At 38.1% G+C, this 12,593-nt stretch overlaps 1 protein-coding gene across 9 annotated transcripts in view; it reads right to left on the reverse strand.

Annotated features, from left to right (window-relative positions):
* Nucleotides 1–12,593, reverse strand: part of abi1a (abl-interactor 1a) — a 41,529-nt gene that overhangs the window by 27,397 nt on the left and 1,539 nt on the right. For all 9 annotated transcript variants that reach the window (XM_014005403.1, XM_014005405.1, XM_014005410.1 and 6 more), the window contains exon 2: nt 3,408–3,575. In XM_014005403.1, the coding sequence (XP_013860857.1) occupies nt 3,408–3,575 (168 nt within the window). The remainder of the gene's footprint in view (nt 1–3,407; nt 3,576–12,593) is intronic.

A 12,593-nucleotide genomic window follows, 5' to 3' on the forward strand; every position in this document is an offset into this window, starting at 1 on the left:
TTTGATTCTAAACCATGGTTTGATTGTCTCATTTGCTCCCCTGTTTTTGTATGTATTTTAGAAAAATACCCATCAGTATCACATCAGTGCTGTGTAGCGTTCACACAGGAGTCTGATGCAGGTCACATTAAAAATGTAATATGAACGTTCACACAAAAAGATCGGATTTTTTCAAAAAATCGAAACTGAGCATTAAGACCTGCAGTGTGAACGTAGCCTTAGATGTTTCCCTGCTTCAGCACAGCTGATTTCAATTGGTAACTGATTAGCAGGCTTTTGATAAACTGCAACCATCTGAATCAAGTGTGTTAAAGCAGGGAGACCTCTGAAACATGAGGGCAGCGTGTCTTGAGGACCAGGGTTGAAAAACACTGCTCTAACTTTCCATTAATATGTTAATTAATATTTTTTGTTTTTTGATTATTATTGCTTGAAATCAATTATGGAAAAAGGGGCAGATATTATAAGATTTTTTTCTTCTTTCTGCCTCCTTTCATTTCAATTTGGATTTGTATATTTTTTGTTGTGTACAAAAAATGTTTTTTTTTGTCTTTATCTTTGTTGTAATTTCTAGAAAAAGCAAACCTACACCTAAAAGACATTATTTTTGTATTAAAAATGAATAGCTAYGGTATATTTTACAAGGCACAAAAAGTCAATCCTAGCAAAAAATTTTGTGAGTAGCCCCATCTGTATAACCTTCGAGTGGCTTTAAATGAAGGCTAAGCCTCTATAACAATTACTCACTTCTGTTACTTGATTTCCAATTTTCCTTTAGATTTTGATCAATTAACACTTAGCCCAAGTCAGTGAAAAGTTAAAACATTTTTTATCAAGTCAACAATGACTGGCTGACTGCATGTGTATGTCTGCATGCATCTGGGCTTAATTTGGTGCAACCTTAATTACGTGATAGGGATTACCGGAAAAGGGAAAGCCACCCACTCATCACCATGTCTTCCTTCACAGAGGGTATCGCGGAGAGTCCTGAGGCATTTTCTTCCACTGAACAGACAAAGATTTCCCTGTTCACAGCCTCTTTGCAGGCACTTCACACTCAGCACAAGGTGGAAGCTACTTTTTTTCACCCTCCAGCGCTTCCAGCTCAATGCTACAGAGGCTCGTGACAACCAACATTAGAAAGTGATAACTAAATAAACACCTAACAGGAAACATAAAAAAGTTAATACACTTGCAGAACAAACAGAGGCAGTGGTGATAAAAGTAACACCTTGCAACACACAGATTAAGTTAGCTGGCTAATACAGAAGAGACACTGACGATGCCRATATTGGTCAACATTTGTTTACACCACTAAATATACATTTAGTCAGTGAGGCAGACAGCAAATTCTTGTTTATCACACACTAGACAGAACGCGCATTGACTGCCACTTTTTCACAACTTCTTTGAATGAGGGTGACACATTAAAATTAATATACAAGAAAACTGCTTGAAACAGAATCCAAAAAAATAACAAGAGTGTGGTGAATCTGCAAAATTCTTAAAGGTTTGGTATYATTTGTCATGACTCATTAGATAAACTGCTTCATGATTTTCTGGCTACCTTATTTTAACGCAGATATCATTACATGTGAACTGAATATGGTAAAAATCCACTATCCAAAGYCTGTCTTACTTTCTAGAACACAAGAGAAGATATATTAAAGTTGTAGGGATCCCATCAACAAGCAGACACACCCTGACCAGAGTTGGGAGACCAAATAGGCCCTGGCCTCACCACAAACACTGAAGCATCTCTGGCTTTAATGATGGATGGATACATATTTAAAGCAAGAAGAATGAGAAGATTAAAAAGAAGGAATAAGAAGGTTTTGTTAACACAAGAACAGTGAGTCACTGAGTTCTGCAGTCTTTATTTATACTAAAGAGAAATTGAGGTTTTTCRATGGCACTTAACGTAAATTGGTTTCTCTTCTGATAAAAGAAACCCTAAGAGCTGCAGACTCTCAATCATCCATTATATACAATGCAACGCAGGGCTTAAGAGGCTCTAATAATCCCATATCCATGAGCAGTAAGGAGAAACATAATGATCCACCTCTGAACAAAATTGGGTGATGTAACACCTCCACAGTCTGGYCTCCATTGAGACAACATATTGAGACTTGTGCTAAACCTCAACAAAGAAAAAAGGAAAGCCAACTAGGCAGTAATAAGGATATTATTATGCATAAAATCCAATTGTAATGTTTTGTAGCAGGAAAAATWGTTAAATTATCCAGAAGTTTTTAGTGTAGAAAATGAGTTTGTGTTTTTTTAACTTTACCATTTTGAATATATTGAGGCAAGAATAAGAGGTTCTAAGCTAACTTAAAGTGACACTATTGGTTCCTCTTGGATATTTCCCTAGAACTATACAAAACACACAGCAATGAGTCTAAATATAACAAAAAACAAATAATTTCCTGTGCTTGTTAACCAGACAACGACATAAATCAAAGAATGTAAAGTAAACTGAGAGTTTTTTGTCTGGCTTTCTTTGCTAAGCAAAACTGTAATATCTAGCAGTCTTTCACATAGTTTTCTAAAGCAGCACAAGGGGTTGTCTGGAAAACCATAACAGGCAATAGCATCCTGATGCCCTTGCTCTTGGCTAGATGATGTTTGACAGAATATTCCCTGAAAATCTTCGCAGCAGTAAATATGCCCGTTTGGATTTTTTTTCTCRTGCCTTCTTTGAATGTCATCACCCATCCTCTGTTTCTTCTGCACTGTGTCTGATTKTAAATGTTCTCTTTCCATATCTAAAACCCACCAGCCTTTTCAAGTCCTATTTTTGACTATAATCTGACCTTGACAATCTGACTATCTCAGCCAAACACTGCAGGATAAAAAGAAAGATAAAAGCACACAAACAACTCCTTCTAACTAATCCTCATATCAAACAACTGTTTTTACGGAACTGGATTCACTTGTGTCCAGAATTTGGACAAAGAGTCGGTTTTGATCTGTAATATAAATGTCTGGAGCATTTTGTTTGATTTATCCGAGAGGCCGGATTCACCTACACAGAGTGAAGGCCTCATGTTACACAGAGATGGCGAATATGGCCAAAGTCATTTCCTCTGTGCATGCTCATATCCTAATGACAAACCAATCTTGACATGTCAAGGACAAAATTAAATTGGAAACAGAAAAGATGACCAAGTATCGCGAAACAACTAATTGTGGTGAACGCAACGCTTTCATGTGTTATTCAGCCAAAACTTGAAAAAGACCAATAAGCCAATAAAAGGAACTATGCAAACATCAGAGAGCCACGTAGTGTGACATAAAACTGCAGGATCTGTGCAAGAAGTGAGAGGAGAAGTAAGAGTTGTGGGATGCTATTCTGTACAACTGTTTTGGCCTGCGGTATGTGTGCATCCGTGTGTAATTCTGACCTGAGAGATGTGGTTGATGGAGGACTCCATGCGCCGCAGCTGCGAGGCCTGGATGTCCAGCAGCTGCAGCACATTATTGGCTAAGGCATTGATCTGGTAGGCCACGCTGGCCAGGGACTGAGTGGTGTAGGCTTTGGTCTCCTCCAGCGCTTTCCTCTTGTCCTGGGCCTGCATGCAGAAGAAGAAGAAAAACTTTGTAAGACAAGATGATTTAAAATATTGAGAAGTTGAAACCAATTACTCCTGATATTACAAGATAAGTTTGTGGTGTGTATTTATGTCAGTTTTGTGGATGCTTTAGGCCACCCAATCAGGCAGGGCATCCAGCTGTCTCCCAGACTCTCATTCCACAGATACCACGCTCCCTGTGAAGGAGCTTAGATGATGTAAATAATCCTTCAACCACCACAGAGAAGCTTAAAATAAACACCTAACAAATGCAGTTCAGGATGACTTGATTTGTCTTTTTATTTTTCAAAAAAAAAAACTGGTAGTGACAAATCAAAGTTAAAGACCAAATTGCACAGCCGAACTGTACACAACTTCTGTTAGAAAAGCAAGACTCTGAAATTCTGTTTATAACTACATGCTTTATCAGATCTGTCAGCATGGAATTTGAAGTAGTTTTAGAAAAAAAGTAAAGATTCTAAATGTTGTCTTATGAAAACACTCAAATTTGCAACAACAACAAAAAAAACGTTCATTATAGTTCTTAAGAGAAAAAAAATGAAGAATTCAATAGACAGGTCAGAAATTTACAGAAACTGGGATTAAACTAGAAAACTGCGATCGGTGCATTTATATTAAGAAATTTCAAGCCTGAAGGCAATAGACATTTAATGTTAATGTGCAAGGTTTATTAATTAAAACTTAAATGAAAATACAGAAATGGTTTAAACACGTTTAAGCTGGTTTRCAAAATAAACTTCTCTGCTCGATTAGGCTGCAACACAACAGCAACAATTCAGTTTAAGACAACCTAAATACAACCTGCCACTTACTGGATTATTATATTCAAAACCTATGCTTTTTTAAAACTTGTTGACATCCATGATTGCATCAAATGCATTTTGTGGGAAAGTAAGAGTTGTTAAATTTATCAGCTCCTGTCACACATTAAAACATGTAAATGAAATGACAGCATTCTGATTGTAGAAACATAACTGGATCAATCCTGATGATAATCCTGAGACTGCTCTCAGAGGACTGAAGCTGAGGTTTGCGACTTATGATCTTTGTGTACTCTGTCCTCTGCTACTCCCTCATAAAATCAATTCCAGAAAGCTCTGCATGGAGGTCCAACACAGGCCTTTGATATCGGGCTGTTGTAGCAGGAGGTGGGTGGAGCTAGAAGTAGCTGAAGAACCGATCACTGGTGATAACAGTAAGAGAGCAAAACAAGAAAACCTGACGAGATGATGCTAATCCAGAATMTAGAAACGGCCAAAAGATCTGCTTTGCTGGCTGACCTCAGCTGGGTGACAACATAAAAACAACAGCTGTGTTTCTTTGTAGGAATCAATGCAGGAGACATCTTAAGCAACCACAGCCACAGGAAGAATAAAAGATTCCTCTGCAGAGCTTAAAGCAAAAGCCTGTCTACTGCAATCGCATAATCACTCGTGTACGCTCCGCAGCATTGTGGAGCGTTAATGTAACAGCTGGATGAAAACAGATTAAACAATTAAAAACACGCTTGATGTTACATCCCTGGTGGCATTTTCTAAACCGTTAGTGAGTGCAGTTTAGCTGCATAAGGAGATTTCAGACTGATAAATTCATGCTTACCTGTGCAAGACTACAGGCTTACATATCAATCAGAAATAACTTCAACTTGCTTTATTCTAGATTAGAAACAGCAATTATTCGATCTTAAAGAAAAAAATGAATATAAAAACAATTTGTAAGGGGATGAGGACGTAATTTTAACATTTATAAATCAGTAAGATTAGCTCAATTTTCTCTTTGWGTTATGTTATAAATGTCTGAGACGGCTTCGTCAGCTTGTTTAGATTAGATTTGATGTTGTAAAATCTGGTTTTAAACATGGTTTCTAAAAGGACTATTGAGAGTCAACCCCTCTTCCATTGCCTTACTATACAGATTTACCACTACAGWGAAGTCAGACTGATTTGTTGGGAAAGCCAAATGGCAATGGCTGCATCTGATATTTTCCAGTTCACAAGGTTAAATCCTTGAGATTATCAAACAACATCCAGGGCTACAAAAACACATTTAATCAATTTCATTAAATAAAGGAAGGATTGTACATTTCTTACATTTTTTTTTTTGAATTTTTGATTGAACTAAGCTGCATTTGCTTCCAGAGCTGTGTTGCGAGGTCAGAAGTGGGTGTTGGGAGGACAGATGTGACTCCTGATTGCAGCATTAGAGCCTCTCGCTCCGGTTACATGCCCTGGTCATTCATTCATCAGCCCACACATCACATATCGGCCATCCACAAATCTAACTAAACCGATTTGCTGCCAAGTTACTTGACAAACGGTTCTTACATCCGTCTCTGCAGCAACACCACTGTAGGAAAGTGGTAAAAAGGTTTAAAAAAAARGGAAAAAAAAAAGAATGAGCAATACAGGAGATGTTTGAGAAAGAAAGAACAAAGTGTGTGCTTCGTCAGCGCCAAAAACAGAGAGCCGAGTTTAATCCACCGCAGCAGGAGACACTTGAGGTGAGCTCCAAGTGAGCCTTAGTGCTCCTGAGGCACTTTATCTCATATTTCTGAGCTGAGTAATGACTGAGCGAAGGAGCTTACAGAAAACTCCAGGTAGACTGGCTGTCAGCACCTTAGCAGTGTCTTAACAGAGGAATGCATCAMAATAAACATGGCGCTGAGGTGACCAGGACAATCAAACAGCTGCAGGAATGCAGCAAAACATTTAGGCGACGTGTGACAGTAAAATGTTTATGAAACATCTCTAAAGAGCTGCATGCATGCAGACATAATTATTTTTTTCACACAATAAAAGGGAGTTGCTGCTCCATGACGCAATGTCATCCATCCAGTCTGGGAAGATAATGGTTCAAAGTGAAATCAAGTTGTTGTTTTTTTAAACAAAGCATTGCATTTCCTATTCTGGTCTGACCAGTTGGACAGAGAAGCTACTAAAGATTTAATTCTTATTCTATACCCAACGAGAAGGGTGAGTAGAAAGCTGGAAAATGTTGCTACAAGATGACGTCGACAAAAATATTCAAAACATAAAATTATTCAAAATATAAATATTCAAAATATAAAATAAAATATATAATCAACATTCATTAAAGGCAGTGTAGGATTTGTTTTCAGCGACATGTAGTGGTTGAGTGGTTGAATCATCCTCCCTGGTCCTCCCCCCACCCCCACCCCCCGCTTCCAAACACAAAGGAGTTGCTACGGTGTCTCTCAGGTGTCAAAAACCTTTGATTATTCTAACCACGATGTCTACCAGCAGCTTCAGGGCTAGTGATGTTTCAAGTGGTAAGATTATGAGCTTTAATAAGTAAAATTATCCCAGCTACAATGACAAACAAATATTACATTTATAGTATTACAACTAAAACCGTTTTTGACGCCGCCACCGCAGTTTGTCCTTCATGAGCCTTCGTAGACAAGATGGCGGTGCAAGATGGCGGCTGCCTGTAGTGGCGACCCGTGACCATGGAGATATAAACAGCTGTTTATAAGGTAAAAAATAATAAAACAAGGTCTTTGTCTGCAATGTTTAGACATGATTTTTATTATTGTCATTAGTGATTATCTCAATTTCGGCTAAAAGAATTGACAAAATCCTACATACTGTGTCTTTAAACACTGCTGAATTATCTAACTGAGACCAGTGACGGATTCTTCTCAGGCTTTGAAATAAAGAAGCTGAACTGAAGATTCAAAACAAGTTGGAGCAATCTGACACTAAAACAACATTACAGACTTTCTACTGTTCACTCAGCTCTGGATTAGCACAGCAGCTGAACACAACTGAGTGTTCCCAAGCAGCTCAAAAAGTTCAGGAATGTTTGGAATTCTTGACATTAATCTTGACAATTTTCTACAAACTTCTAAGAAGTCCCGACACTGAGCTCAAGCGTCATCCCTAACAGCGATCTCCTCCTCCTCTTTTTAAAAACATAAAAAGAAAAAACTAAACCCTCATCAGGATCAAAAGGTACTGGATTAGGCAGCTTTGAGATGGGTGTAAATCCAGCTGAAAGGTCGCAGGGCCCACATGGTGCTCCACTCCCTGTGATGTATCGATCACAGCAGGATGGATGAGGTGAGATAAAGGGCCGCAGCTCTGCGGACTGCTGTATCAACACGAATCTCCGGCATCCAGCAGCTGCTTGACTGTAAGGTGGAGCCCACTAATGAGATTACAAGACAGACATGTTTAAGACCTGACCAAGTGTAGGACATGCCCATTTCCTGACCATTTAGTTCCTCCAGCCAGCGTAAACAGTGATATATTTTTCAACTAAACTGAGAAGAAATCTCCATTGGCAATCACAAACACTAGAAATATCTTAGTTATTTGTGAATTCAGCCAATGAAAGGAACAAGTGTACAACTTATTACCCAATATGCTGTTGTTAGTGCATACAGGAAGCAATGTTATTGCTTAAGTCAAAACTGTGTGACGTTTCTCACATCATATATTTTTATCTTTAACGGTTCAGATGCTGCCATTTCCCACTCAGTTTTACAGAGCTCCAGCAAATTGTCTTAATAAAATTCACATTTATATAGCACAGAAAGCACTTGACCAGGTATGATTCACTGCGACTTCACCATAGGTCATTATCCTATAAAATGTGGCTGCAATATATTAGAAACACTTACAATGTTTGTTATTGCAACGATGATATCAGTTGCAATAAATCTATATTTTCCTCACTTTTTTCTCCTGTCATCATCCAAACCAGGTGTGGGTATAAAAGCCTCAGAGTCCRTTGAGTTTCTAAATGTATTAGCATGCAAAACATGAATGCATGGTACTTGAAATATAACGGTCTATGATTTATTGCAGTCCAAGTCCTTTCTATTATTAATACTGCACTTAAYGATATTGCGATGATGATAAATTTTCCATACGCTGGGCAACTATGCTGTATATTTTGAAAGAACAATGTGAAAATATATATCAACAACATATCTTAAAAGGAGCGGAAAAATCCTAAAGTCATTATGATTAAATGATTAATCTGAATTACTGAGAGAGTTCACCTTTTGAATAAAATGAAGATAAGTTTTGTAACATTTAGTGAGATTACAACCTCAACTTCTTAAATTATAAATCTACTTTTATAAAACTGCATTCAACTGTAGACAACAAAATGTATGTTTAGAAAACACCAGTTATTATTTAATTAATGCCACAATGAGTTAAGCATGGCAAGGCCATATGTTGCATGTCACTCGTAGAACTTCATTTGAAACGTTCTGCCCTAAAGTGATTTTTATGGCATGTTTTTCAAGCTTATGTTGTCTAAATTAAGCCCATGTTTAGAAGAACCAGAACTGGTGGTATTACATGAAACTTTGACCCCTTTCTCATAATTTTCCTCTCATGGACCTTTTAGTCAACTTGTTCCTTTTGAAACAGAAACCAGAAAAGAGGAAAAAAAGAAAAACACATCCACACCTTAAAACATGACAATATGGACACCCACACAAGCTGCCTGAAAAMGGCACAATGGTGAAAGTTATATTATGAAGAAAACCTGTTTATAAAACAACTTTGACACCTTGTCCTCAATACATTAATTCATGAGCCCTTCTTCAACTCTTCTTCCACCATCAGGGCAGATGGAGGCTGTCTGAGAGGCCATAAGGTCTCCCTGACCTTGAAGAACTGCCAGCCCTATTACAAATTCTTTGAGCTTGTCAGGAGGGAGACATAAAGACTCRTTAACCTTTATTAAATGACTATTAATTTAATTGATAAACACTTGAGGAAGGATTTACCTGTCTGCTGGGTAACAAACTGAACATCAGTACTGAAACCATTTGAATAAATCCAAACAGAAACACTAAGAAACCAAATCAAAAGGGCATAAACTACTTTTTTTTTTTTTAATCAAAAGGGCATAAACTACTTTTTTTTTTCCCCTAGTCCCTGCTGCTTTTTAAATAGACTGCAACAGATCAGGCTGGACCAAACCAACTCTGGTGCTCTGTGGGGGGAGGAATGACAGGTGGTCAAAAGGATGAATGAGAGCCGCTAGGCCGAAAAGAAAAACAGGCCACTCAGCTGAGGGGGGACGGGAGAAAAAAAAAAGCTGAAAGCAGAGAGGCAGAGCAATACTAACAAGAAATAAAATGAATATTTATCACCTTAAGGCAAACCTGGCTTTGGTCCAGAGAAAAGAAAACTGGCATAAATTCTCCTGAGAAAACAGCACTAAACAGGTACGGTAACATTATTCTGACCGGAAAGGTGAAAAGGACATCTGGGTTTATTAGCTCAAAATCCAAATTAGTAAAGAATATTCTCCTCTAACGTGTTCATCAACCCAAGCCAACATTTGTAACAAACTAAAGGGGGGGTTCAAACTCTGTTTTAAAACTAAAATTAGAAATAAAACTATCATTGGTATCCTGCTGGTTTGTTACATGCCTCCCTGAGCTTGTAGCGCTGCACCTTACCTCGTGCATGGCCTTCTGGTTTACCACATCACACTTCCTTCCCCCTAAACCTTTTTTACCTTTTACTAACTGGTAAACACTGACATCACACCACATCAGAGAAACACTTCTACATTACCCTTTACCTTACCAATCAAAAAAAAAAAAAAAAAAAAAAATCAGACCAAAAGCGTTACACGATAACACTCTGAGCTACGAAAACTATACGTCAATAAAGCAAAAATGTTTTCTAGTTCAAAACTGATCAATAGGTTAAAATGGATCTTATTACACAGTAATAATTGATCAACCTAAAAAAAAGTATGTTTTCTTTCCCCTTTTGCTCTAATAAACTAAAACCACAAACTCATGATTAAAATAATCATTACACAAAAGCCAAAAGGTGCCAACATTACAGGAAGTCCAACACATGATTCTACAACAGTTTCTAATTAAAACCCATTTCAAAACGTCTGGAACTATCCCTTTAAGAGACTCATGCAAAAAAAAAAAAAAAAAACAGAGTAGACTGCAGAGACCTGTTAAAGCCTAAACCTCCCAAAGTCCAAACCTTAGATTTTTCTCCTAATTAAAACTTGTAGTTTTAGTTTTGTTATTCAGACTCTGAACCCTTGTGTGTTGGCAGTTTTTGTTTCAAATCACCTTAAAATAATGAGTAAAATCTGTCAACATATCCTTAAACTCTAACATATTCAGAAAAGTTGCACATTTTTACAATAAGTTATATCTACTTTCACCAACTGATTTGCTAAGCTGTTTATTACATAAGGCTTAATGATTAATAAAATCAGCCAGAGGTTCAACACTATCACAGTTAAAAGTCCCCAGTGTATGTTGTCAACATGGCCAGGTGGCCCACTTTGCATACTGTGTGTGTGTGTGTGTCTCCTTGTCACAGAGGTTAAACACACTTGCATAAAAGAAAACAAATGTTCGATCTGCAGCTAAAATCAACACTATCACAGTTAAAAGTCCCCAGTGTATGTTGTCAACATGGCCAGGTGGCCCACTTTGCATACTGTGTGTGTGTGTGTGTGTCCTTGTCACAGAGGTTAAACACACTTGCATAAAAGAAAACAAATGTTCGATCTGCAGCTAAAATAAACAGGAAACTATTTAAATATAAAATGTGACCCTGATCAGAGAAACCTGAGTAAGTTCTTTAAACTGAAACATGGCTGCTGACTCTATTATGAAGCCACTTCCTGACAAAGAGAAAAGGCATTTCCAGGGAGCCAATCCTCAGAGTCAGCAGGGCAAACAGGAAACAGAACTCTGACCCATCTGTGTGTCATATGACACACACGCACACGCGCACACACACACACACGGTTTGAAACCCTCTGTTGCACAAACAAAAGTCACTAAAACCAGTTGGGAAAGTGGGGCAGAGATCTGGGTTTGGTTACGCCATCTGTTTGAGCTCGCTGAGCTGCAGCAAAGGCTCCATGACGGAGCAGGAGAAGAAGAAAGGTGAAGGAGTGCTGCGAGGACGAGCCGATTCAAGCTGAGACATGTTGATAAATGTGTGTTTCAGTCAGCAGAGCGAGTGTATCCACAGCAGACAGATAAGAGAGCGGGCTTACAGGGAAACTCTACGTCCAGTCGGACACTTCACACACAGAGCTCCCACCGTGCAGAGGCTTAAAGTCCTGCTTTTGTGTGTCAGCACTCCGGACGAGTTGCTCYGCAAAATTACAGGGACAGAATCGTTTRSACTTTTTTGTAGCTGAACTTTGAGCTAAATTTACATCAAATGCTGCACAACAGCAACATCATCCACTCCTGACTCCACTCTTCATCATCGGCTATACAAAGGCTGTAACTACAGCCAGAAAATAAATATTTCTCTGGCACGTTTTACAGCTCTTTTGTTTGGCTCTTGTGTTGCTATTTTTGGTAACTTTTTTTTCTGGAGCAAAACTGTGCTGCAAAGAACTCCCCCCCAGAACCAAAATTTGCAGCCACAAAAAATACATTTTCTGAATTTCAGCATCAACTGAATCTCTTTTTGCTCCAGCAATTCAAGCAGGAGTTTAGCTTATTATTTTAAAAAGGTGTTCTAATTGACGTAACACTGATCATCTAACACAGCARTTGAATCAAACCATAGCCTTCAGATTGGACTAGGGCTGTGTATTGGCAAGAATTTGGCGATATGATACATATCATGACAGACGGGTGACGATACGATATATCCCGATATATTGCGATACTGGAAGCAAGGCGATTTATTGCAATTTTTTTTTTGGTCCAAAAATTCTATTAAATAAAAACCTCTTCCTGGAAAAAAAAAATGAAAAACCAAAATTCATTGTCTCAGAAAATTCTATTACATTGACCTGTGCTAGCCTTCTGTAACGTGAAGGTTGACTAAAGTTGAAAAAAAGAGCGCACGAGACACTTAATTTGGTTTAAAATAGAAACATTCTGACAAATAAGTATCTGTTGGTAACCTTGCCTCAGCTTAAAAGGCAGAGGGTGTCGGTCTTTTCTGCTCAGATTCAGCTATCGGAGCATGAAGCTAATGTTTACTCACAATGCTA

This window comes from Austrofundulus limnaeus, unplaced genomic scaffold, assembly GCF_001266775.1.
Source record: "Austrofundulus limnaeus strain Quisiro unplaced genomic scaffold, Austrofundulus_limnaeus-1.0 Scaffold30, whole genome shotgun sequence".
NCBI lineage: Eukaryota > Metazoa > Chordata > Actinopteri > Cyprinodontiformes > Rivulidae > Austrofundulus > Austrofundulus limnaeus.